Source organism: Peromyscus californicus, unplaced genomic scaffold (assembly GCF_007827085.1).
Source record: "Peromyscus californicus insignis strain IS unplaced genomic scaffold, ASM782708v3 Scaffold_6__1_contigs__length_162567912, whole genome shotgun sequence".
Classification (NCBI taxonomy): Eukaryota; Metazoa; Chordata; class Mammalia; order Rodentia; family Cricetidae; genus Peromyscus; species Peromyscus californicus.
Window position 1 is genome coordinate 63837579 of NW_026294584.1, and position 20061 is coordinate 63857639.

At 47.6% G+C, this 20061-nt stretch overlaps 1 protein-coding gene across 6 annotated transcripts in view; it reads left to right on the top strand.

The window, feature by feature from the left end:
- The window catches only part of Dpp6 (dipeptidyl peptidase like 6), an 883656-nt gene that overhangs the window by 824667 nt on the left and 38928 nt on the right, over nt 1-20061 (top strand). For all 6 annotated transcript variants that reach the window (XM_052721907.1, XM_052721909.1, XM_052721906.1 and 3 more), the window contains exon 16: nt 943-1061. In XM_052721907.1, the coding sequence (XP_052577867.1) occupies nt 943-1061 (119 nt within the window). The remainder of the gene's footprint in view (nt 1-942; nt 1062-20061) is intronic.

A 20061-nucleotide genomic window follows, 5' to 3' on the forward strand; every position in this document is an offset into this window, starting at 1 on the left:
CAGGCTACCCAGTGTATAAAAAGCAGGAAGGCAGCCGGCTGCCCCTCTCCTGTAACCCGTAGCATCTCTCTCCCATGACATCTTCATTCTCAGGGAGAAAAGCTCCATGCTGGGGCCTATGCTCAGAGAGGAACTTTCCCAGTGCCATGTGAAGACAGCAACTTCCTGATCTAGATTAAACCTGACCAAGGTGGCCCCAGGTGGCGTCTTAAGTCGGTGTCTCTCACTCCCCTCATCCTCAAGCAAGAAGCAGCATCACCAGCCTTCTGCTGTCAGGAGAACTGGGCTCTGGAAACATTCGATACGAGTTCCTTGACATTCACAGAGCTCCTTCCTATTGCACTTGGCACTCAAGGAATATAGAACTCTCCACTGTTCCCAGACGGCCAATCACCTGTTCTGAGAGTCACTCACATGGGTAGAAAGTTCCCTGTGATCATGCCCATGACCACTGTAGACACCCGTGATTATTCAAAGTGATGGCACCCATGACTTCATTAGGTAATAGTGCCCACAATACCACCAGGTGAGGGTACCCAGGACAGCACCAGCTGACAGTAACCATGGCCCCCACTGGATGATGAATGGTAACCATGGCCATGTGATAGTACCCATGACCAGGCTGGGCAATGGCATCCATAAATGCAGTCTCCACACCTTGGTCACACCTAGCCTGCAGTTTTACTGATGGGTCAGACAGCTGCCATCCAGGGCCGGAAGAACTGAGAGGTCTCCAGAGTCTGGAGGAAGTATGGGTTAGGAAGGCTTCTCGGGAGCGGAGTTAAGTACCAAAGGAGTGTTGATGGGAGTGAAGCTTAAGGGGTTGGCAGCAGGAGTGACAGGGTAGTCTCAGAGGAGAGGTCCCTGCTGGGGAGTTCAGGGCTGGATGTCTGTGATCACTCCTTCCCTGCCACCGTTCTCACTGGCTCTTTGCTCCTCCAGTGCCAACACAGTCGATGACTTCAACAGGCAGTGTCTGTCCTGCGACCTAGTAGAGAACTGCACCTACTTCAGTGCCTCCTTCAGCCACAACATGGACTTCTTCCTGCTCAAGTGTGAAGGTGAGTGGCTGCCACCCCACACCTGTCTCGGGTGGATGCTGAGGTCTGCGGGCAGGGACACATACAGGACAAAATGGGTGTGATGGGAACATGGCGGACTGCAGGACCAGGGACACTGCTCATGACTGCGTTCACCACATCTTCTTGCAAAGACTAAAGCTCATGGGGGCGGGGAGGTCTCTGTGTTGACCTACATCTCACCTCTCATTGTCCATAAAAGAACAGTAAGCTGTGAGCTACTTGGGGTACCCACCACCTAACTGTGCCTGTGCTGTCTTTAAAAATGACAAAACAATCCCAAGATTCAATTTTCCAATATCGAGGATTGGGGTTATAACAAAGAGCTGCAGAAATACAAAATACAAGTTCTTAGAGCCCAACTCGTTGATCCCAAGCACACAAGTGGTCTTTAGGGGAGTGTGTGTGTGTGTGTGTGTGTGTGTGTGTGTGTGTGTGTGTGTGTGTACCCATGTGCACATGTGTGTTGTGGTGCACAGGTAGCGGTCAGAGGATAACTTTTAGGAGTTGATTCTCTCCTTCCACCACGTGAGGTCAGGGAATAGGACTCGGGTTGTCAGGCTAATGGCAAGCACCTTTATCCGCTGAGCACTCTCGCTGACCCATGTGCAAGTGTTTCTCATCACACTAATCAGAACCCTGAACCAGTAGATGCAGAAAATGTCTTTGCATCTTGTTCTTGTCTGTTGGAATGATTGAAACCCTTAGAAGATGAGCCATGAATATGATCCTAGGCAAAGAAGTCTCACAAAACTAGACCCACTGAGATCCCCTCAAGAGGGGTTACCTGTGCTAAAGGAGGGGGCTGAGATCAAGAGCAGGCCCCTCTCGGGCTAAAATGACAGTCCTGGCAGTCATAGGTAGAGGGGGGTGATTTTGTATGGCAGGGTCTTAGGAGCCTGCTGGCTCCTGCAGAGCTCAGAAACATACTCTCTTGACTGATGTCACCTAGAACCCTGAAAAGCTGAGGCCCCCAACATTCTTCCAAGATGAAGGTGATCCTGGTACAGGCTTTCTAAAACACATTAGTTCCCTGAAGCTTCCTGTGCCAAGCCCCCAACTCCTGTGCTTCTCAGACAGGTGCCTACAATAGGAACTCAGTTTCCCATCTCTGTTGATGACTAAGGGTGTCCAGACTGTGGCACTACAATATGTGATATCACTTTCTAGTCCTGAACAAGTTGAGGTCCATTTTGGGGGATCAATGCCCACCTCATGAGTTTGTCCCCTATGGGATTCCATAACCTGTTACCACAGGCAAATGAGTGGAACTAGAAAAAAATAATCTCAAGTGAGGTAACCCAGAAAGAGAAATATGATATTAATTCACTTACATGTGGATATTAGCTGTTAAGTCAATGATAACCAGCCTACAATCTGGCCCATAGGCAAATGGCAGTTTATGAACATAAAAGGGGAAACCCCATGTTAGGATGAGGTGTTTAATTTTATTTGGACATGTTAATTAGGTGAGCCAAAGGGGGTTTGGGTTGCTGGATTTCAATACTTTGATAGCTGGACATTGGTGCTCAGCCTCAGGAGGAGGAAGTGGCCAAATAAGGGAATAGACCTTGGTGTTAGATATAGAGTAAGGGACCAAAGGATACAAATAGATCGCATTAAGAAAAATAAATAGGCTGGGTGGTGGTGGTGCATGCCGTTAATCCCAGCGTTCCAGAGGCAGAGGTAGGAGGATCTCTGAGTTCGAGGCCAGCCTGGTCTACAGAGCAAGTTTCAAACATAAGGTGGAAAGTGATTGAGAATGGCCACCCGTGTCAACCTCTGACTTCCAATTATGCAATATGCCCATACATATGAACACAACACACATTCTAATAATAATAACAATTAGTAAGCAAAAATAATAAAACAGGGATCAGGAGAGAAGTTGCTGACCATAGGGCTGAAAAATGAGTGGGATTCTAGGCCAAGTCCAGGCTCAGTGAAAACAAATGGCATGAGGGATTGATTTGTGATGTCTGCCGCATACCATAATGAGGGGGGAGATGGCAGCCACATGGCATTCGTCTATCACATTTGAGGTGATCATTCCTTGAGAACAAATGGATACTTCCTTTAAAACATAAGCTTCACATTCCAGTTCATCTGGGATAGCAGCGGGGAGCTGCACCCTCACCCACTCACTCCTACTGCAGAGTGAAGCGAGGCAGGCTATGCTTACAGACCGAAACGCTTAAGGCGTCATGGTCCCTTGAGATAAGAAAGCAGCATGCCATGAAGAGGCAGACAGGACTAGGCATGATGAGCCTAAACATCCCCTGAGGGTTTCTGACTCTAGTCGCTTCTGTCTGTCACTCAGCTTTTGGATCAGACAGCAGACATCGCTAGCTTCCTCCAGAGTGGCTCAGGATGTTGCACTTTGGATATCGAATGATCCCAAAGGTCCTATACTAAAGGCTTGCTTAGCACCCTGTAGAGCTGTGGGGAGGTGGACCTTTGGGGTGTGGACGAAAGGAAGAAGTTAGGCCGTTGGGGGAATGCCCTTGAAAAGGGACACTAGAGCCTTGGTACCTCCCTTTCACTTCCTCAGCTGCTGTGAGGAGGCAACAAGCTGTGATCTGCCCCACTTCTACCTTGAGGCTCAGGCTCCCTGTAGGCTGTAACACAAGGGAGCCAAGCGGCCATGAACTGAAATCTGGAGCCATGACCCAAAATCAACCTTTCTTCTTTATAGGTGGGTTTTCTCAGGAGTTTTGCCACAACAGCCAGCATCCTGCTCTGTGCTAAATCAGCAATGTAAGCAGGAATACCCGAGCATTTGCTAATAACTCACGAGTAGCCCCGGAGCTGTGGAAATAATAAGTAACCTGCATCTTCATTGATAAAGGTGTACCATTATCTTCAGACATGTAGAAGGAGATCAGCTCCCAGAAGCAGAGTTAAAAACAAATGGTTAGGATGGCAAAATGGTTCCCTAGGCAAAGGCCCTTGCCATCAAGCCTGAGAACTGAGTTCTGTCCCTGGAATGCAGATATATGATTGGTAGAAAGAGAGAACCAACCCCTGCCTTCCTCCAACTTCCACATGCATGCTGTGACATTCATGTACACACACACACACACACACACACACACACACACACACACACACACACACATACACACACACAAACTGAAGCTTTGTTAAGAAATAACTCTATCAATATGAATGGCTTGGTTCTGTAAGCTACTTTGTCCTCTGGATGGCTCCCACACTGAGTTTCTGAGGCATTAACCTTGGCTGCCCTTTTTAATTTCGAATTTGTCCAAGTGGATGTTTAAAACCAGGCTTGAGGCTCCTTAGAGCATTGATAGTGGGTTTGTGAGAACATCTGCTCACTCTCTCAAACATTTGGAGCAATTCCCTTTGAACCTGTGTATACCAAGAGTAGGGAGGGGAATCCTGAGGCAGGCTGTGTCCTCAGTGGAAGTTCTGTGAATAGTTCAGATTATCTCCCTCACCCATAATGGAAGCCCAGCCCCCAGTAACACACCCAATAAGACCATTATACTCCTCAGTGACCATGAAGCAGATGTTTCCTGTGGTAAAGAAACTATTCAGCATCCCACTGGCACCCTCCCCGTTACTAGACAGGTGTGATGCGCTGGCACTTGGTGACTGTATACCTCCCTCCCTGCAAGATGACAAGGTGTGTTCTACATGTGTCACCTGAAAAGTCCATTTAAAGCAGTGCCTTTCTGTCTGGCAGTAGCACCTTTAAGATATGTCCATTCCTCTCCTTTCTGGAATGCTTGCTGTAGTAAGAAAGGCTTTCTTATTGCCAATCACTTTGCCTGTGGGATCTCTGCCAACTTTGCTTCTGGTTGGAATGACTACCGTGTGCTTCACATTATGTATTTCTATGCAAGATGGCTTCCCCAGAGCAATGTTTCCATTTTCTGGGTATTTACAGAAGGAATATAGAAATGAAAGGTAAATAGTATCACTGAACCACTGGGGAGAGGGACACAAATCACAAGTGGATTTTGATGGTAAATATGAGTGAGTAACACAAAACGAGAAAGCCAATGCCAGGTATACCTGGCACCCTTGGTGAAAGGGGTGACTGTGAGGGAACAGAGTAGTTAACTTTCAGAATTTGAGTTCTGAAACACCAGACAGGGTAGAGGTGGCCAAGGCCAGGAGCTAGAGCTGACCGTGAGTCATGGGCCTAGGAGTTTTTCCAAGCTGCCACCTCCCACAGTGCTCACTCACATCAGGAGACCTGGCTGTGGAGCCTTTAGAGTGGACAGTGAGCCCAAGCAGAAGGGAGCTTTGTTCAGGCTGCCTCACCTCTGAGCGACAGGCCATCTCATCACCTCCACCCCAGGGCGCTGACGCCAGCATCTGCAGGGACCAGTGTGAGAACACAAACACCCGGACAAGAGAGTGCCAAGGACCAGCAATGCTTATGAGAAGTGGGGTGCAAGGCCTCATTAGCATGAGGGAAGGGTGCCCTGGGGAGAGGAGCTGAAGTCCATCCCTACCACCTGCAGGAAGGCTGACTGCAGCCACCCCCAGATCCAGAAGGTGCCACCTTGCTGACCAGAAAGCAGGCGTTGGGAAGGAAGTAACCAGCTGCTGGGCCTAACAGCTTTACTGAAGTGACTGTTTGAAGTTCAAAAGCAGCAGTGAACAGATTGATTGACAGTGACTGCTTACCAGTTTCCTGGGGAAACCCTGGGTGTTGCTGGATGTTGCTGAATGCACATCAATAAAGGCCTGCACTGTAGCCCAGGGCAGTCTCAAACTCATGATCCTCCTGCCTCAGCCTCCCGAGTGCTAAAAATCACAGATTTCACTACACTGGAAGATGTCTGCATGAGACCTTCCTTCGCTCCATAAAGTCTTCTCCTTTGGGAAGAATAAGAACCAGAGCATCACCAAAGGGGACCATAGAGCAGGCAACTTGTGGGTTTCCAAAGGCTCAACAAAGTTGAAAATTCCAAGAAAAGGAGAGCTGAGGCACAGAGACTCGAGAAATGTGGAGTGTTTGTAGAGACTAGGAGAAGAAGGGGCAGAGAATGAGCCAAGAGTTGATGGGGAAATGCCCAGGCACTGAGAGAAAGAAAAGGCCTACTGGGCATGGCTAGGAGAACGGTGGAGCTGGGTATGGTGGTGCTGCCTGGGATCCCAGCACTTGGATCAGGAGCTCCGGGGCAACTTCAGGTGTGTGAAGAGTCTGAGGCCAACCTAGACCCATCTCACTGATCTTGGAAGATAAGCAAGCCTGGGCTCTGCTTAGTACTTGGAGGGGACAACCCTGTATCATAAAAACAAACAAAAACAGAGAGAGAGAGAGAGAGAGAGAGAGAGAGAGAGAGAGAGAGAGATCATTCAGCAGTTTAAAAAGTTGCTTGTTGTGGTCCTCAACAAGGACCTGGATTTGGTCACTAACACCCACATCAAGGCTCACAACCATCCATAACTCCAGTTCCAGGGCATCTGATGACCTCTTCTAAACTCCATAGGCATGAGGCTTGCACATGGTGCACATACATATGTACAGGCAAAACACTCATAAATAATAAGAAATTTTTGGTGGATAGAAAATCTGACTTATCAATTAGGGCTTGGTGGTAAAAACCATAGCCTTTTGTTAACCAGCTTCAGCATTCATGAAATTCAAGCCAAACTACAACAGTGCTTCTGTCCCGAGTCATTACCGGACTAAGTGCCTGGAGACATGGTAATGCCTATAACACACCACTGATCCCTTTGTCACCCACCCCTCACTGTCACATAAAACCTCTGAGACACAATTCTTGAATCTTCTCAACCATGGTGTCTATTTCCTTCCTCTGGGCTCTGGAAGCATTTTCTGCCCCCAGAGGCAGGACCTGTCTCACGGGCCTCTACCCATCAGCCTTTCAGTAAACTGTATACATTCAGGCTGCCATAACAAAATACTGTAAACCAGGCGGCTTCTGACCACTGAAAGTGTTCTCAAGCTGCGGAGGCTGAATGTCCAACACCAAGGCAGAATGAGTACTTGGTGAGAGTTGGCTCACGACCTGATCACCTCCCCAAAGATTCTTCCCCTAATGCCATCACCTTTGGGGGAGAGGGGAGACTCTAATGCTTCTCTTTTTTTTTTGAGTGTACATAAATGTTCAATCAGTGCCTCATCACGGAATGGTGAAATAGGTGGAATATTTGTTGACTTGATTCCAGAACATAACAGGATTCCATTGGTGTACCCAAGAGCGTGTCAGCCCTTGTAGACACAGGAGACATGCACATCTTCATCTCTGCTGATAGACACCCTCTTGGCACCTCTTGAGGCACGCCTCACTCTCTCTAACCTTCACCCTGATTCACTTTCCTGCCCAGCATGTCCCTCCTGACCTAGATACTTCTGTTAGTGTTTTTGAACACCCATCTTCTCCATTCATGCATAACCTTGGCATGTGTAAGGTCTCATTGCCTCTGTGGCTTTAATCCAGCATTTAGAGCCACACCCTGTGCACTAGAACACTCTGTCAGTGGATTTCTGGGTGACGGGAAACAGTATAGTCCTAGTTCAATGTCATAGTTGTAGGGCGCTGGAACGATGGCCTACTGGATAAGAGCATGTACTGCTCTTGCCAGAAGACCCGATTTCAGTTCCCAGCACTCATGTTGAGTGGCTCACAATCACCTGTAACTGCAGATCCTTGGGATCTGATGCCTTCTTCTGGCTTTCAAGGGAATTGCACTCAAGTACACATACACACCCACACATAGACACACATAATTAAAAATAAATATAAAATCTTCTTTCAAATCACAATTGTACCCTAGAACTTCCCAGAAACAAAGCCAATTCATGTGCCACTGGGAAAGGAAGTGTACTATAAATCTGCCCCTCACGATGTAAGATGATAAAATGGACTATGAAACATTATTATTATTATTATTCATGAAAGCACACTTACAAGGTGTATGATTATGGACCTTGTTCTGTGTGAGGCATCCAAGTGTCTGTAGGCCTCTGGGCATTCTTGGACACTGTTGCTGATCCTGGCTTGTGGATCCAGTTTTGGAGAACTACTTTCCACTCAACATGATGAGGCACTTAGAACTGTGCCATCACTATGTGTTGCTATATAGTAAGTGACATGCATGTGGTGAGCGCCGATCTGCTAGGCTCCTGTACCTGATGTACCAGGGCTCATCACCAGAAGCCAGAAGCAGATGCCAGTGACTGGAATCTTTGGAAGGTCCTTTCTGGACTTCTTTGGATGTCTCAGAATCCTTGCCATGCAGGAACCTGTGATGACCTCTTCAACAGCTGCCTCTATAGGGCACTGGAGGGACCATCTCAAGATCTACACAGGTTCTTCCTCCAGGCATCGGATGCCTCTGGTCTCAAGCTCCAATGTTTGTTTTAATCATGAAAAGCTAAATGCACTCAGAGATCCTAAAATAGATTCTGAGTATTGTCCAAAACCTGTTCATCAATGAGAGTTCAAATTTATCAGGTAAATTTCACTGAACTGTGTGTTTTGCAGACTTGACCATTGCCAGGCACCCAAGACAATGCCAAGTTCATCTTCCTCTGTGGTTGTGCTGGTTACTGTTAATGGCTGACCTGACAAAATCAAGGGTCACCTGGGATATGGGCCTGCAGGCATGTCTGTGAGACTGTTCATGGGGAACTATCTTGGTTACATTAATTGATATGGGAAAACCCCACCCACTGTGGGTGGCACCATCCCCTGGCTAGGATTCTGGACTGTGCAAATGGAGAGAGGGAGCTGAGCAGCAGCTCAGGCATCCATTGCTCTCTCTTCCTGACTGTGGATGTGATGGGACACCAGCTCCTTCAAGCTCCTGCCACTGTTGACATCCCACTTTGACGCAGAATAAGCCCTTTTCCCTTAAGTTGCAGTCTTCTGGATGTTGTATCTTAGCAACAAGTCCACCTTTGTGATGTGGACAAGGAGGCAGTGCTCCCAGACCAAAGAGTTTTGCCCCAGCAAACATCTCTTCACGGCAATAGAAACCCTAACTAAGACAGCATGGCATGATGTAATTATAGTTCCGCTCTTCCTTTCTTCTTTTTTTCCTCCCCTCCCTTGCCTTCATCTCCTCTTCTTCCCTTTTCTCTCCATCCCTCCCCTGCCTCCCCTCTTTTTTCTTCCCCTCCTTTCCCCTGGATTCTCCTAGTTGAGTCCTAAAGCCTTTACTGGGCAGGGACAGAGTCGGCACACTCACAGAACAGCCCAGCATGGAATGGCTGGTCCATCCTGGTGATAAGGATATCCATCCATCTCTGGGTGCCACTCGGGTGGGAGTCAGGCCTGGGTGTGAGGAGATGATATCCCACAGGGAGGAATGTGGCGTGGAGCCAGCATGATGGGGAGGTGAGGGGTATAGAAACTATTGTACCTATGTCACCCCACCCCTTCTAATCCCTTTTTGAAATAAAGTCCCACTACGTAGCCCTGGCAGCCCTGGAACTCACTATGTAGACTAGGCTGGCCTCAAACTCATATAGTTCGAGATCCACGTGCCTCTGCCTCCCAAATGCTGGGATTAAAGGCATGTGCCACCACACACAGCTGAAAGTGTTTTCATTCAAGGGGTGGATTCAATGAGTTAGAATGTTAGCAATAAAAAAAGCAAAGTTTCTTGCTGTTGGTCATGAAGGTTGAAAAAAATGAGGCCATAGAAGAAAGCTACAGTGAAATCGTAGTTGGCACTGAGGTGGGATACTGAGTGGTCATATGAGACCTGGCTTCTTCAGTGAGCCTTGGCTATGAAAGTGTTACAGGGACAGTCAACCAAACCCAAATAGAAAGTGATTGCTCTGGTGTGCCCTGTTAACTTTGGTAATTATGTGGTGATATTGTGAGCATGTAGGGGGGAAGCCTTGCCTGTAGGAAGCACACAGCCCACAATATTTGGGGATGGCCACATGTGCCATATGGAGATAGCCACATGCGCTGGTAACCCAGGGCCCCTGAGAACTGGACAGGAGTTTTGAAAAGACTGGGCATGATAGTTCATGCTTGTGATCCCAGCACTGGGGTAAAAAGGAGTCTGAGAAGTTAAAGGTCATTCTCTATTACATAGTAAGTTATAGGCTAACCTGGGCTACATGAGACTGTGTACAAAAAAAAAAAGTAAAAGGCTTCTGTGGTACTGGGGATTGAACCTAGAACCTTGTGCATGCTACCTCAGCACATGGCCACTGAGATAAACCCCCAAAAAGAGATTCTGAAAGGACGGTGCTCCACTGAACAAAAGCCCTTAAGTCTTTCTTTCTTTCTTTCTTTCTTTCTTTCTTTCTTTATTTATTTATTTATTTATTTATTTATTTATTTATGTATTTCTCTTTCTTCCTTCCTTTCTTTCTTTCTTTCTTTCTTTCTCCTTCTTTCTTTCTTTCTTTCTTTCAAGTCTCTTAAGATGAAACAGGGCAAAGGCAGTGGATTCTTCCCTATTTAGAATGAGCAGAACATTGTGTTGCCTTAATCAGGTTTTCCTCTTAATGACAAGAAAGCCTTGGAGGACCTAGGAATCACTGAGTGACCACTGCATTTCCCCGCTGTGCTTCCCCAAAATCAGAACCTCACAAACCTCTGGTTGCGTTGGTTATTAGCTGACCTCTTGTCCCTCAGTTAAACAGGAACATGACTGTTTGGCCAGCTGGCTCAAGATGCTGGCATTTCTTCTCAGTGACCTGCTGCATCTCTCTCTTCATTAACACAAATTAAATTCACTTGAAGAATTGATCATGTGACCTTACAAAGTCACGTGCAATCCAGCTTCCTGAAAAAGTGAGGACCTGCTTGGTGGACCTCTCAGTGGGGTGAGGGGTGGGGCACCTCTGCAGCTGCCATGTTTCCCCTAAGCAGGCCATGACCTTCCCCTCCCTTGGACATCCAGCTTGTTGTGAGAAGCTTTTGTGTGTGGACAGTGAACACAGAGCTGGAATGAGAGGTGACAGGACACCACTGCCTCTGAAGGGCTCGAGGGAGTCAGAGAGGACACTTTAAAAAAAAAAAGCTGGCATTCTGTCCTGTGAGTGCTGCGATACCCCTATGGGGACCGACAGCAGGGCACTCTCCTACTGCATCCCACAAACTCTACCAAAGCCAAGATACTACATGTGCCTCAAGGCTGCTGATACACTTAGGGCTGAATCACCATGTGTGGAATGGCTTGGAGAAGCATCTCTGCAAGGCCAGTGCTCACCTTCTTCCTCCCCAGCAGCCAAAACACACACACTCCATTTCACAGATGAAAGAGTCAGTCCCATGGCACCAGCGAGTGGGACGAGAGCCAGGTCTTCCCATCCCTGAACATGTCAGAGGCCCACGAGTGCAGGAAGCACAAGCGTCGTCTCTTGTGCACAGTGGAAACTAATCTTTGCAGAAATCTCTTCCAGACCTTCTTGTGGAAGCCCTGGGTACAGCCTGGACACAAGAGGGCACTGCAGCCCTGCCCATCGGTCTTCACAGAAACCTCTCCTGGGGTTTGCATAGTTCCCTATTTGCAAGGGTTTCTCCGTGTAAAGCATCACCACCTGGATTGAATCTGCCTGATTCCCTGGGGGCCATGGAGAACTGAGCCCTGGCTTAGACAAGGCCTTCTGGGGTACCCTCTGTCTGGCAGACATTGGATTTAATGTTAGATACGCAAAGATGAAACACAGAAGGAGACCCTGCCTTCAGGGAGCCCAGAGTCTAGGATAAGAAAAATTGGGGGACCCTTAAAGAAGGATGGCTGGCTGCAGGTTACCCACGTGTCCCTAGAGCCTGAGCTCAGGCCAGGTTCTTTCTCCCTCATGGTGGGGCTTTGAGGACCTGTGAACAGTTCGGAAGAAGAAGGGAGAAGGTACAGTGTGGCACAGTCTGGGGAAAACCTTCAAGCCCTGGTTTTAACTGTCAACTTTACGTAAAGTAGAATCATGTTGAAGAAGAGTTTCCGCGGGGCATTGTCTAGACCAGGTTAAACTGTGGGCACATCTGTGAGGGGTTTTCTTAACTGGGTTAATTGTGGTAGGAAGACCACCCTGAATGTGGGCAGTGCCATTTCATGGGCCAGACCCTGGACTGAATAAAAAGGAGAGCACATGAGCTGGGTACAAGCATGCATGCAATTATTCTCTCTACTCTCGACCATGCATGCGACCAGATGCCTTACGATCCTGCTGCCTTGACTTCCCTGTAATGAGGGACAGGACTCTGGAACTGTCACTCAAATAATCCCTTTCTTCTTTAAGGTGCTCTTGCCAGGGTATTATTACTATTATTATTATTATTATTATTATTTTATTATTTTATTATTAAGAGATTTTTCTCTTCATTTTACATACCAACCACAGATTCCCCTCTCCTCCCTCCTCCCTCCCCCCAGCCTTCCCTCCCAACCCACCCCCATTCCCACCTCCTCCAAGGCAAGGTCTCCCATGGGGAGTCAGCGGAGCCTGAAACATTCAGTTGAGGCAGGTCCAATCCCCTCCTCCCTGAACCAAAGCTGTGCAAAGTGTCTCACCATAGGCTCTAGGCTCCAAAAAACTGGCTCATGCACCAGGGATGGGTCCCAATCCCACTGCCTGGGGGCCTCCTAAATAGTTCAAGCTAAACAACTGTCTCGCCTATCCAGAGGGCCTAGTCCAATACCATGGGGCCTCCTCAGCTATTGGTCCACATTTCATGCTTTTCCACTAGTTTGGCTGGTTGTCTCTGTACGTTTTCCCATCATGATCTCAGTGTCCCTTGCTCGTAGAATTCCTCCTTTCTCTCATTGATTGGACTCCTGGAGCTCGGCCTGGCGCCCGCTTGCCAGGGTATTTTATCACAGCACCAAGAAGCAAAGCTGAGACGATGCTGTGAGCATCTGAGAAGGGACTGGTCAGTGGCAGGCAAGAGGAAGGTGGCATGGGCAGAGATGCCATGTGACAGCAAAGGGATGAGAGGGAGGCGTGTGCAAGCCAGAGAGTACTGGCCAGCTGTAGACCTGCAATTTCATAACACCAACTTTGTAGGGTTGCAGTCAAGTTTAGCTTTTAATTTTTAAATTCCATTTTGATATGTTTATTTTGTGTTGGAGGTGTGGGGTGTGGTGGTATGCAGGACAACTTGCAAGAACGGTCCTTTGCTTCTACCATTTGACTTCCGGGGAATGGACTTGTCAAGATTGGCAGCGGGTGCCTTTGCCTGCTAAGCCATCTTGTTGGTCCTGTGGTCAAACTGTCTATGATCTGAGAGCTAGAGCAGAGTCTGTCGTTGGTACTGCCGGTGGTGGCGGTTGTGATGGCAGTGACCGTGACATGGCCGCTGCCATCGTGTCCCTGATGGTTTCGATGGTGTGTTCATGAAAAGGATGCTGGTGTTGCTGATGCTGCTGCTATATTGATGATGCTGTTGTCTCTGCTGCCACACCTCTGACTCAGTATCCCAGAGGTAGTAGCCCTTTGGTCACTTACACACGTTGCCCACAGTGAGGGAAGCCATTTATAGCCACAGTGAGGGAAGACATTTATAGCCATCATGTGGGTGCAGGGAGTTGAACCCAGGTCCTCTGGATGAACAGCAAGTGCTCCTAACCACTGAGCCATCTCTCCAGCCCTCAGACCAAAGTTTCTGACAAGCAAAGAAGATTTGTGTGGACACAGAATTCTTATTTTCTGTGTGGATGGGCGGTCTCCATGGTCAGTGGAACTGGATGTGGAAAACCTGGTCTAAGATGGACTCTACTAAGCAGGGCAGGATGCATGACACACCTTCATGCCAAGGACCATGGGGATATTCAGATACGCATATCTCTGTTAGATCACCAGCATGGTTTCAAAACAAAGAAAAAATAAAATGGGGAAACTTGCCTGGCCAGGGAAATGTTAGCCTGGACAAGCAGACCCTTGCCTGCCCTCTGTCTCTGTGTGTGTGTGTGTGTGTGTGTGTGTGTGTGTGTGTGTGTGTCTCTCTCTCTGAGACATGCCATGCCATGAGCAGAGATGCCCTGTGACAGCAAAGGGTTAGGAGGGAGCTGTATGCAAGGCAGAGAGTGTTGGCCACCACCAGGATTCCCACGGGCCACTTGGAGTACAGTCCCGAAGATGCTGTGACCTTGGACTTCAGACCTCCAGGCTGTGTGCACACCCCCTCTAGGCTCTCCCTAGCCATCTGAAATGCCACTCTGACTTGAAGTTTGCTGAAGGGACTTACTGTAAGGCAGCAACATCTCTAAAACATATCCCTGGCTCTGCTGAAGAGGCTGACCCTGAGACCTGTCTCCAGCCCTCAGAATCAGCACCCACCCTCTCTGCCTCACCAATCCCTGAAAGTTAAGTGCTGCCAGGGGACTTAAGACTATGGCCTATGGGGAAGGAACCAAGAGCTGTCTTCTTGTCTAGACACTGGCTGTCTGCCCGGTTTAACAATTCTGATACCAGAACTGCTCTTATGATCTCTCTGAAGTCAGTGGTCCATCTTACAGCTGGGAATGCCTTTGTACCAGCCATCCCATGTGCCTGTCAGTGCAGCTGGAGGTGGGCACAGTTTCCACAACTGTGAAGATGTTGGCATCCCAACAGAGGGCAATGTAATGATAACCTCAGGCACACGGTGACCTCCTAGAAGGTTTCCCTTGAGGCTCCTGAACCTTTAGCCCTTTTCTGACCCACAAAGTGTGCTGTGCCCAATTTCTTAGTGCCACTCCCAGAACCACCTCTGGCCTGGTGCCTCTTCTTTGGTTTTCCTTGCATAGAGAGGAGCCCCTGGTGGGGGCGATGCTGCCTTTGGCTGACTCCTGATCCACACAGGCCTGTCCCACCCACCCTCAGCCCTCACAGGGAGCTGAACCTCCAGACAGTAGTGTGCTGCAGAGGAGCTGGTGTTTCAAAGAGAACATCTGTTCTGTCACACTTTAGCACCATGGTTATTAAAGCAAGAGGAAATTAATCACAGTTGTCACTGTGTGTTCAGACCACTCTGCTGCTTCCTCTCTATGGAGCACTCACGTGTGTGCTGTAAAATACTCCACTGGTGTTACACACTGTTGGTTTTGTTTAAATCATTCCTAATCTCTCACTGATGCGATCAAAACGGAGAGGAAGTTGGGAGGGGGAGATTTTAATTGTACAAAAAAAAAAAACCTGAAGGATAAACTTAAGGAGCGAGGTGTAGACCAGCACCAGTGTACAATGTGCACACATGTGCAGTCACACACATCCAGACACACAAGTGCAAACCTGCACACTCACACTGTTGCATATATATGCACTTGCATATCCTTACTCTACATTTATAAAAAACAGTGATAACTCATTTCTTCCTCTTTTCTCCCCAGTCTTGGTGAGGTTTCCATTTCTTTGTTTGTTTGTTTGTTTGTTTCATGTGCACATGTGGTTTGCATGTGTGTATGGATGTTTGCATGCATGTAAACTTACTGAGCTAGGAAGTGCAGCTGAGGGTGAATACTGGGGTCTCCTGTTTCTCTATAATGAAGTACGGAGTCAAAGAGTGTCTGAGCTGCCTGAGTGTAAAAGCCGCCGTGGCCCCTACAATTCTGCACCTCCATTTATTCATAGAATATGAATATGAAATAGATGTAATTCCCGCTTTGAGGGATCCCTTTAAGGAGTAAATGAGCTGCTACATGCAAAAGATCAGAACAGTGAGTGGCACACAGGACACACACGAGCACATGGCATAACAGGGTCAGTACTTGTCATTATTATCATTGTTTTTATGGCCACAAGAAAAGGATGCACAGTCAGAATCTTACAGAGGAATTTGGAGCAAACGTTGAGGATACTGTGGAGGAGAAGGAAGAAGGGACTTCTGGGTGGGAAAAGAGGGTGCAAAGATGTAACACATACAACCCTGACTGGAAGAGAGAGCCATGTGGCTGGGGCCATGGCCCCAGTTCAGGGTTGAGAAGGTCTCATGTCTCACACTTAGGTGTAGACACTATCTGTGAGCTGTGGAAACAACCAGAGTCCTAATCAGAAGGGAGCCATGGTTGCAACTATGGAAGTCCTCGGGCGTGAGAGAGACAGCGGGTGAGAGGCTGTGACCATGGAGATGGGAGACTTTCAGCAGGCAAAAGAGAGAAGATGTATGGAACGCAGCACGAGGGAGAAAGAGAGCGAGTGTTAGCTGCCTTTGTTCCAAGCGTGGTCCACCTGCAGCCATGGGCTGCATGCAACCAAGGGAAGGAAGCTCCACCCAAAATCAGAAACTCACTCAAAACATTACGAACTTGGTTTTCAGTGACTTTTGGTACCTAGTGTGTGGTTTGTAGACGTGGACTTTGTGGTTATCAGTGTTGTGTCAGAATGTTGAAAGGGACATGCCTGGGTGATGTGACTTACTCTTTGGTTTGGGATTTAGTTTTTCAGAGACTGCATCTTGTGTATCTCAGGCTGGCCTTAGGGATGACCTTGAGGTCCTGACTCTCCTGCTTCCATCTCCAGAGTGTGGAGATTACAGCCATATACCACCAGGTTCCATTTATGTGGCGCTGGGAATGGACCTGTGTGTGCTGGAAAAGCACTCTGCCAGCTGTACCCCCAGTCCCATGATTTGTTTATTCTATTCCCTTTGAGGCAGGAAGAAAAAACATATGGTTTAGGATCTTAAGTCATTTCTGTCAAATGCAAGGGATTCTGGGGGCCAGGATATCACCTTCCCTGCAACCAAATGTGTTCCTGCTGCTGCCGTTGAGACACTCAGCAGGTAGCCCAGACGGGGTTCCAGTGACACACTGTGGGGTGAGGACCTGGGTTTATCCAGCAGAAAAGCACAGTGAACATGAGGAGGAAGGTGGACAGAAAACTTCAGAAACGATGCCCATGGGGGTCCTTGAGACTGAGGCATAAGACATGACCAGCCTCCAGGGGCCTGCATTCTCCCACTTGCTGAAGACATCTGTCCTGAGTCAAGGACTGATCAGATCTGAGAGTAAAGAACTCACTGGTCACCCACACTGGATGTGTGGTCTGAGTGTCTCACCTGTCATAACTGGTTCATCCAAATGAGCACTGTCCTCTCAGGAAGATGAGCTCACATTCCCACTAGGAGGTTTTAGAATTCCACTGAACCCATCATCCTGCCCCAGGCTCAGGAGGAATGCACAGGCCCTCCCCTTGAGCATGCTTAATGATTGACAAGGTTCCCTGTGCATCCTGCCACAGCATGGTCATTACCAAAGACAGGATCTTGCATGGCATCTAGGCTTGTGACAGGAAGTTGTGAAGAGCTTCACCATAGTCACTAAGGTGACTTGGCCATGAGCATCATTTCTTGAGGAATACACACCACCAGTGCATCAGCTGCTCATTCATTTAACCAGACACTATCAATTGGTGATGTACTATGGAGTTCCTGCACAGTTTTCCATGTGGAGTACCAAATTTATAAGTTGAAGTAGGCTTTGTGGGCTCTCACCTGTAATCCTATTACTTGGGAGGCTGTAAATTTAAGACCAGTCTGGGCTACAGGGAGACCCTATCTTGATGAAGATGATGGTGATGATGTGAATGATGATGTGCATTGAATCATTTTCTTGTAGGTTTGCCTCTTTTCACAAAACTAAAACTTTGTTCCTGCCATCACACTCAGAATTCTGTACAACCCCTAAACATGTCCCTGGGGGCTGACAGATGGTGTCCACCTGAAATCCCAGCATGTGGGAGGTAGAGGCAGGAAGGTCAACATTCCAAAGTCATCCTCAGCTACATAGTGAGTTCAAGGCCAGCCTGGGCTACAAAAGACCCTTTCTCAGTAAACAATGAATTAAATTTAAGTTTTCAAATGTCCACCAGGGTGACATGATGATGCTGTGGTGACTCATAGGTCTGGAAGCTTTTGTAAATCAGACACCTGGAGGAAGGGGTTGAAACCCAGGAGTCTGCCAAGGCACCTTTAAAAAAATGATTATTATTGTTTCAATTATTGGGAAGCTTTCTCTTCCTCAAATGCCTGTCATGTGCCTAAGACTCACACATAATTTCTGCCACAAGTGACTACATGCCCCGAGAACAAGTCAGCTTGGTGTAGCCTCTTCGTCATCCATGAGTGTGTAAATCAGTCTACCCACCTCCACGGCCCTCACTGAGCAATGCCGTTCAGTCTCTGCCTGCAAAACAGAATCACTTTCAAGTCCCCGGGACAGAAAATTGGATTGAAGCAAAACTAAACGCCGTGGGGCCCAGGCAGAAGGGATTGGGTAGGGGGTGGGGATGAGACTAAATCCCAGGTTTGATGTCACCGATAACAAGCCTTCAGAATCAGACAGCAACAAAACCCTTCTGTAGTGTTGACTGGGAAATACTGACTTAGGAACAAATATTTTAATTATCTGCTGTCGTTCGGGTAGCCCACTCGCTCCCTGTTTGTTAGGATGATCATATCACCTGGGTGTATACACTTTCTGCACCAGCCATACATGATTCATGAGCTGGTAAATAAAGAGATCTGGAGTCTGTGCGCAGCAGGGCCCTTGCCAATTATCTCCGCCGGCCAGAACCTGCCTCCCTCGCCTGTGTGCAGCTGATCTTTGAAAGCATTCATCAGCGCCGGCAGCACGCGCGTGGGGTCGCCTGGGATGTAAGAGTCTCTATTGTTTACACACTAGGAGGTTGGCAGCGGTGGGAGTTCGGTGTCAGAGCATCTTCCCGGGATGCAGACGGGAGTGAGCGAGGAAGATGAATACTGTCTCTATGGATGTAGTTATTCTGATGGCTTTTCCCTTACAGTCCTGTGTCCTTCTTAGCCACATAATTTTCCACCTGTGATTGTCACCTCTCCATCCTGCCAGACAGGTGCAGACTCATGCTCCAGACCAAATGGGGCTGGAAGGCGGTAACGCAACTGAATTTCTCTTTAAATGAAATCCAAATGTGTGACCCTGTGTCCACCGGCCGCTTTAATCTACCATAGTGTGGTGGTCATAAATCCATCTGCATATTTCCCCTTTCGGGAGCAGTAACAATTTGGAAGTCAGATATTTAACTTTCATTAAAATAGACTGTCATTAACTAAAGATTTTGAAAGGTCAATTTTTTTTATTCTCTTCATAAACAATGCTTAGCAAATACAATTCATCTCATGATATTGGTGACAAGCACTTCTTGTGTTTGTTTGAGCATTTATGTTCCCTGTTTTTTGAAGATTTATTTTTATTTTATGTGTGTAAATAAAAATTGATTTGCCAGGCGGTGGTGGTGCATGCCTTTAATCCCAGCACTCGGGAGGCAGAGCCAGGCGGATCTCTGTGAGTTCGAGGCCAGCCTGGTCCACAAAGAGCATTCCAGAAAAGGCACAAAGCTACACAGAGAAACCCTGTCTCGAAAAATCAAAAAAAAAAAAAATTTTTTTTATTTTACATGTTCTGCCCACACAAATGTGAATGTGCATGCAGTGCCCTCAGAGATCAGAAGAGGGAGTCAGATCCCCTGAAACTGAAGTTATAGATGGTCGTGAACCACCATGTGGGTGCTGGGACTTGAACCAGGATCCTCTGGAAGAACAGCCAATACTCTTAACCTCTGAGCTATCTCTCCTGTCCCACTTGTGTATTGCTCCAAGGTACAGTGGCCATAGGGCAGGCTGTTGTTGAAGACGTCAGAAATGTTGGAACAGGGCTGAAAAGAACCTTAGATACATGCTCACATGAGTTTAGGAATGTATGCATGAGAGTGTGTAAATATAGAACCAAATAGTAAAGATCTGACCTCATTGACAGAGGAACTTGTAATGAAATACAGTTGTATGTTTTCACACATCCTCAGACTGGGTGAAAAAATATATATATTATATATGTACATACACACACACACACATATACACATATAGAGAGAGAGAGCATAGTGCAGTCCTGCTTTCCCCATCTGCTTCCATCCTCCACTGTCCTCTCCGTTCAGCTGTGTGGAGCCTCCTTTTTCTTCTTTATCTTGTGTATGTGTGTATGTGGGAATGGTATGTATGTATATGTGGAAGGTGGGAATGGTGTGTGTGTGTGTGTGTGTGTGTGTGTGTGAATG